We start from the raw sequence: 7,130 nt of genomic DNA, 5'->3' as shown, positions 1-7,130 counted from the left end.
AGCTGTCACTTTTGAAAGCGCTTGAGCGGCGCTGACCACTATAAAACCCACCGGGCAGGAGGCCGGGCAAGGAGAACCCTGCAGACTCCCTAGGTGGATCTTGCGAGGTGGCGGCGGCGGCGGCGGCGGCGGCGGCGGCGGCGCAGGAGCAGGGAAGGGGGGCAGAGAACGCCGTCTGCTTTTTAAGGAAATCAATCAACTCCAAGCCTAGGCTGTCCTGGAAACTTAGAGAAGTGACTTCTCCGGGCTCCCGCCTGTGCCATGATGTTCCCAAGCCTGATCGCTCCTCCCGCCGTGTACCCGAATCTCCTGCGGCCAACGCCCACTCTGACTTTGCCTCAGTCGCTGCAATCCGCCTTTTCCAGCCATTCCAGCTTCTTGGTGGAAGACCTCATAAGGATCAGCAGGCCGACCAGTTACCTGCCCCGAAGCAGCGCCCCTCCGCCCAGCATGTCCCCTCCCGTCTCCGGCGCCAGCACCGGCGGGACTGACACAGTGGCCCCCGAGATGGTCGCTTCCACCCCTGCCGTGACTATACGGGGCTGCTCCTCGCAGACCTCCGCTTCTTCCAGTAACGACGCCACTTTCCTGAAGTTTGGGGTCAACGCTATCCTGGCATCGACACCGAGGACAGGTAAACTGCCCCTCCTCACTAGCGGCCTCTGGAGAAGTTTCGCTCCGGGAGCAAAGATTCCGGGAGGATTTCGGGCAGGTTAATGCCTGCAATGAAAGTCCTCCGTAGTCAGCACGAGCGCCGCAAAGGGAACGGGGCGGGGAGCAGGGATGATGGAGCACCGATGGGCAGGGCTTTCCTCTTATCACACCCAGGAGGGGCTTGGAAGGAAGTTGGCGCGTTGCGCAATCGTGGCACAAATCTGGTGTGCCGACTTGATTTTTCAAAAGAGCGACTGGCGCAGGTGACAGGCGAACCGGCTGCCAGCCGGCTGGAGTTTGCTGCCACTTCAGTGTCAGAGCACCGCACTGAAGAGGCAGGCAGCAAACCCCAGCATCCCGTCCAGCTATTTGAAAGCGCGGCTTCTGCTTCCTATTTCGGCAAGGCGCCTCTCTAACCTGCCTTTTCTTTCCCCAGAGACTCCCCACGCGCTGATTCAGAACGTCCCACCCAAGACCTTCTCCTTCCCGTACTTCGAAGGATCCTTCCAACCTTTCCTCCGATCTTCTTATTTCCCAGGTAGGTCGACAGAGTTTCCCCGCAACGCTTCTTTGCTCACCCTCGCCCAGCCAGCCGCCTCCCCGCTCCAATCTTTCCCTGCCGCAGGCATCAGAAGCGATTTATATCTCGCAGTCCACCGGAGGGAGGAGAGTGATCCTCCAGTTCAGAGGTTGGACGGGCTACAACATTCAAGAATCAGTCGCGCCAATTTGATGCCCTATTTAGCACAAGCGGTGACTTGCATGACATTTTCGTTCCCGATTTTCTCCCTCTCCTGCTCTACAAATTAGCCAGGATTGTCATGGTCCAAATGGGAGACGGTGCCTTTTTGACAGAAAAGCTGCCGGCCTCTCTTCTGGGCGGTGGTTTTCCCACAGAGTCGCTGTGCTCTGCCCCTGATCGCCAACAAAAGTTTCAGCACCATGACCAATTTGGTCAGCTCCCTCCGGGCAGCCACACACAGACCGGGTGCTGACTCGACCATGCTGCTGATAGACATTTACCAGCCATGGGCTAATTTCCCATTAAGGGTCATTCGCTCTGCCAACCTTTTCACAAGACCACATGGAGCGCGCCCTTGTTTGGAGACTTCAGTGTGGCGGGAGCCAACTGCCTTTTCTCCAGATGTTTTTGCCTTGAGAAAATTAGGCTTCTCATTGGAGAAAAACTAAGTAGCAGGTAGGACTGGCAGCTTAGCAGAATCACAGCAGTAAACAATACAAATTCATGCCCTGGCAACGCTTTTGCTGCCAGGTGTCCTGCTACTTAACTGTAATTTTATCATTTATAAACCACTTTGCTTGCCACCATTACAGTGCAACAACATATATAGTGCCCAATTATATGGTTGGTAACACCTGATGCTATAGCATTGCTACAGCTAAGCAGGTACAGCTCTCCTCACTACCTGAATGGGAGCCACTGGAAGCCCCAGCTGAGCTCCTCTGAGCCCTATAAAGAAATACAAAGGACACAACCCTGCCATTGTGTTATTCAGTTTAGCTTGGTGATTTTATGCAGAGACATATTCACAAATATGGAATAGTTCTCATATTCTTAACTTCACACATCTACACCAGTCTTCTGCTGATGTCCAATTGATCATATGAGAATATTATGGGGATTAAATCATCCAAATAATCAGGAATGCATTATGAAAGTAACTCCAGATCTTGATTTTATAGCTGAAAATAGTTAAAATTAACTTTGAAAATAACTCCATCAACAAGCTGTTAATATATTATGTTCCAAAAGCCAAGAGTTCCTCTATTCATTCTCTTGATAATGGAATTTGCGTCCTTTCTCTAGCATTTGAATAGCCCAACAAAAACAACTTGAGCCTTATATATAGCTTTTCATGTCCATTTAATGAAAATGATTTGGGGAAAGAGAAGATTGTGTCATCAGTATTCTTCCCCTGGAGCCTGGCATGCAGTTGTGTTTAGTTTGAAAGTGTAAATCTCTTTTGTTCCAGTAATATATGGCTTTAGCTGCTTGTCCTCAGTCTTTTTCTGTTAGTTCATTACTACACAATTACCATTCACGCTTCATTAGAATCTCTGTTTCTCTTTGGGAGTTTTTCTTTCCGCCTTAAAAGGGAAACTCTGCCCTTTTTATCATACCAATTCCATTGGGAACCATTCAATGTGCTAATTAGCTGTTACTTTTTCATGTCTTAGAGTGAATTCTGCAAGTTTTCTAAGGAAAGGCAGGGGCAGGAAAGATTTATATTAAAAAGATGAATGCTGATTGATCAAAACTTGCATCTAAAAAGACTTTTGTTCAAATCAGAAAAGTCTCTTGTTTTCATCTGAGAAACAATAAAGTGCCTGGTACGCAAAAAAAAACCCTTCTGAAAAATCAAATAGTTAGATGAGATAAAGGTTTTATTATTATTATTATTATTATTATTATTATTATTATTATTATTATTATTATTATTATTATTATTGCTACATCTTAGTCTTCCTGGCCTTTTCTTTTCATGATCTTTGAACATGGTAACAAAACAGACCAACTATAAATACATTCACTCACTGTAACTAATCTAATCTAGTTACCACTGGCTGAAAAGAATAGTTAAGCGTAAACTTCCTTTTATGACTTCAGGGTTATAGGTGCTGATCTCCTTGAGTAAGAAAAGTGTACAGGAAAAAAAAAAGGAGGGAGAGAAAGAGAAAGGAGAAGACAATCAGATCTAGCGATGAAAACTGCAGGCATTCAAACCAAAGGGGGATTTGCCTCTGACTTCAAGGGGACATGGCCTGCTTTCCTTGGAAAGCAGAACGCTCATGGCTCCAAGCCCTCTGCCTGTTGATTGATTCCGCCTATAATGCCTGTCCTTCCTTTTTACAGCCTCCTCAGTGGTTCCTATCCCTGGCACATTTTCTTGGCCTTTGGCTGCCCGAGGAAAGCCACGCAGAGGAATGCTCCGCAGGGCAGTCTTCTCAGATGTGCAGCGCAAAGCTCTGGAGAAAATGTTTCAGAAACAGAAATACATCAGCAAACCAGACAGAAAGAAGCTGGCAGCCAAGCTGGGCCTGAAAGACTCTCAGGTAACTAATCATCCTTGTAACCAATCACAGATAATCTGGAACAGGGTGGAAGGAAGTGTGAGGTGGATATCTGCCCTTTACTTCCTGGAGGCAACAAAGGCAGTTGGTGAGATGCCCAGCTGTGCAAACAAGCGTGTCCTAATTTAAGCCTTGATCACAACCCAGTTAAGTCAGAGTAGTGAGATTTAAGGCAGTCTGGTTGCACTGAAGCCAATAGAATTGGCAACCCCTTCTAACAATATTTACTTGAAAACAATTTACTTGAAGACTGGAGATCGAGGCTATAGCCTTATGCTGGTGAAAGACTAATTCCCCCAATCTTATAGGAATTTAGGATAAAGAAAGTTCTGCTGCTTTCAAGTTCAAGAGATCTTGGGGGCCCTTAGCAGTAGACACTATGAAGGCCAGTAGTCATGGCTCAGTGGTACAGCAGCTGCTTGGCAGGCAGAAGGTCTCAGGTTCAATCTCCAGTTCAAGAAAGAAAAGGATCGTGTAGTATGTGATATGAAAGACTCTTTGTGAGCTGCTGCCTGTCTGATTAGAGAATACTGATCTCGATGAACCAATGGATTGATTCAATATAAAGTAGATTCATGCGTTCTCATGTCTTCACCAGCACAACATTAACAGTGCCATCATAAGTGGAGTTCCAAACTTCCAAGTCCACTGAAGTCAATGGGCTTAGATAGGTGCAACTATGCTAAGAAATTGAACTGTAAAGGTCCATATGGTAGCAGCATTAGATTCCATCATGTTGACTCCTCATAACTCTTCACATATAGCTCCTTGCCTCCTCTCATTGTTGTCACAGCATTGCAATTCATCATACCCCTGGAAATATGATGGACTGGAATTCTGCATAGTAAATGGCTTTCCAAGAGTGCCATACAGAACAGCTTTTGTGTTCTCCATATTCATGCATAGCTGATGAATGACATTTGATCTAGCTTGACCCAGTTAGAAGGCATGTTCTGCTATAACCGAAGCTTCCAAATTGTCACTAAGGGCAGCCCCACCTAGAGCTCATTACTGTAGTCCAACCTATCAATTGCAGCAGTATGGTGCAGTGTGGCCCAAACAATTGAGTCTGGAAAGGGAGAACCTATGAGCAAAATGACCTTGAAAGAAAGCACTCAACGTGCCAGCACCAACCTACTTCTCTCGTAAGGATGGGTTCAAGGGCACACCCCAAATTCCGCCAATAGTAAATACTCTTCTGTGAATGTTCAGTATACAGATGCCTATGCAGATACAAACTATACACAGTCGAGGAAGCTGCTTTTTGTGGGGCTCCTCCTAGTCTTGTGGCTAGAGCCTAAGCATGTTCAGTGTGTACGAGTATGTTATGCTGAATGTTCTGAGAGGGGCTGATTGGCCAAACCTCCCCACCCTCACTATGCACATTGTAGGTATGCTAATAAAATGTACATACAGTTAGCGTCTGACAAACTGTTTTGGTAGCTGATTGTCACTATGCCTAAGAGCTTAACCTGGGAGTCAAGAAATCCTTGACTTAACTTTCATGTTATGTGCTTACTCAAGCCACTGTTTGTCAGCCTGAGCTTGGCCGTATGGGAAATATGAGGCTAGCCATAATAGGCCTACCCAACAGGGCTGTTTTAAGGATTGTGATGCTCACTATTCTGTGCAAAAAGCTGCCAGTAGCAAGCCCAACAAACTTTTACTGTCCCTCATTTTTACTGTAGCTAATGAATTGGAATTTTTAGGCATTTGCTATCTTAAAAGTGAGACAGTAGTCAAAGAAAAAGAAATGAACAGAATCAGAGAGACAAAACAAATATAATTTTTTATCTTCAGAGAGCAGGGGAAAGGGAAGTTTGCTAGGCAGAACATCCCCAGGAGGAAGCATATTGGCAGAGATGGGGGAGTGCAATTGCAGGATGGGCTTTCTAAGGGGATGATTTGAAATTAAGAAGAGGAAGACCTGGAAGAGAGCATGAAAGAAAGAACAATAATGAAGGGAACAGCAAAAAGATTGATATTATTTATCTTCACTATGATCTACCAAATGCAATCTTTAAAAGGCAGATTGTTGAGTTAGATGCAGAAGTTGTGAGCAGTATCAAAACTTTCCTGCTTTTCAGTTAATTTCCTCTTTGTTGCACTGCTAAGGCACTTTTACTGCACTCTTCTCCAGGGTCACTCTTGAGAATGGCTATTTCTAGAGTTTTACCCTGCCCTTCCTTCAGTGTCCTCAAGGCAGAAAACATGGTTCTGCTTTCCTCCATTTTATCCTCACTGCATCTTGGGGAAGTAGATTAGGCTGAGAGAGAGAGAGACTGGCCTATGATTATCCAGTAAGTTTCACGGTAGAACGGGGATTTTAAAAAAAAAAGTTCCCAGGACCTTATTTGTCCTCTAACCACAACAGTTTACTGGCTCTACAGCTTGTGGTAATTCAGCAAGGATTTTATTCCCAAACAATTCTGTCCAAAATGGTTCTTCAAGGTTAGTCTGAGTCATGTGTATGGCTGCTGTACTGCCTAAACTATTGTGGTATATTTTTGAAAATTCTAGGTGAAGATCTGGTTCCAGAACAGAAGAATGAAGTGGAGGAACTCCAAAGAAAGAGAGCTCTTGTCCTCTGGTGGTTGCCGGGAACAAACCTTACCCACCAAGTTCAATCCTCACCCAGATCTCAGTGATGTAGGCAAGAAAGGGGAGGAGGAAGAGGAAACAGCATCCCTCCTTTGCCCAGCCAGCCCCAGGCATACTTTAACCTATCATCACCAGTCCACAGACCATCCGCACCTGAGAGAGAGGCTGGATTCCCAGATGCTCCCCTCTCCAACCCATTCCAGAAGCCCCTGCAAACCATCAGACTTCTCAGATTCAGAAGAGGAAGAGGAGGAGGAGGGGGAGGATGAAGAAGAAGAGATAACAGTCTCATAGAGACCTCTTTTCTTGCTATCCCAACAGGGGACTTTGCGAAGATGGAAATAAACTAAGAGCTATCTAATTGAAGAGGTGGTGTCCGTCCAAAAGTCTACATGGTTCACGTATGCAACGTATTGGTAATCTCACACCCACATCTTTACCCTAATTAGAGAAGCCTTTTTACCTTTCAGAGATCTCTGTGGTTGCTGTTGACCAACCAGCCTCCCTGCACTTTTCCAATGGAAGGTATAGACTAAAAAGTTAATTTTTAAAACTTCATTTTGAAAACCAATTCATTATGAATAGAAGAATTAAACTGATTCATTTAGTGTTTCACTTCATAGGAGAATTCGTTAACTTCAGGATGTATTAATTTTTTCCAAAGGACTCAGAAACGTTCCCATAAATCATACGCTTGAGAGTGGCTGCTATACCACTAGGTGGCTGAACCCCGGCATTCGTAGCCTACCAACAGGGAACAGGGCCTTAGATTGTTTCTGGCC

At 45.4% G+C, this 7,130-nt stretch overlaps 1 protein-coding gene across 1 annotated transcript; it reads left to right on the top strand.

Moving 5' to 3' along the window:
- The first annotated feature begins 261 nt into the window (after positions 1-261).
- Positions 262-6,642, top strand: DBX1 (developing brain homeobox 1). Its single transcript, XM_054972983.1, has 4 exons — positions 262-634; positions 1,091-1,192; positions 3,530-3,729; positions 6,268-6,642. The coding sequence occupies exons 1-4, from the start codon at positions 262-264 to the stop codon at positions 6,640-6,642; spliced, it is 1,050 nt and encodes a 349-aa protein (XP_054828958.1).
- The last annotated feature ends 488 nt before the right edge of the window (positions 6,643-7,130 follow it).

This window comes from Eublepharis macularius, chromosome 2, assembly GCF_028583425.1.
Source record: "Eublepharis macularius isolate TG4126 chromosome 2, MPM_Emac_v1.0, whole genome shotgun sequence".
Classification (NCBI taxonomy): domain Eukaryota; kingdom Metazoa; phylum Chordata; class Lepidosauria; order Squamata; family Eublepharidae; genus Eublepharis; species Eublepharis macularius.
This window is presented reverse-complemented; position numbering and strand designations above follow the sequence as displayed.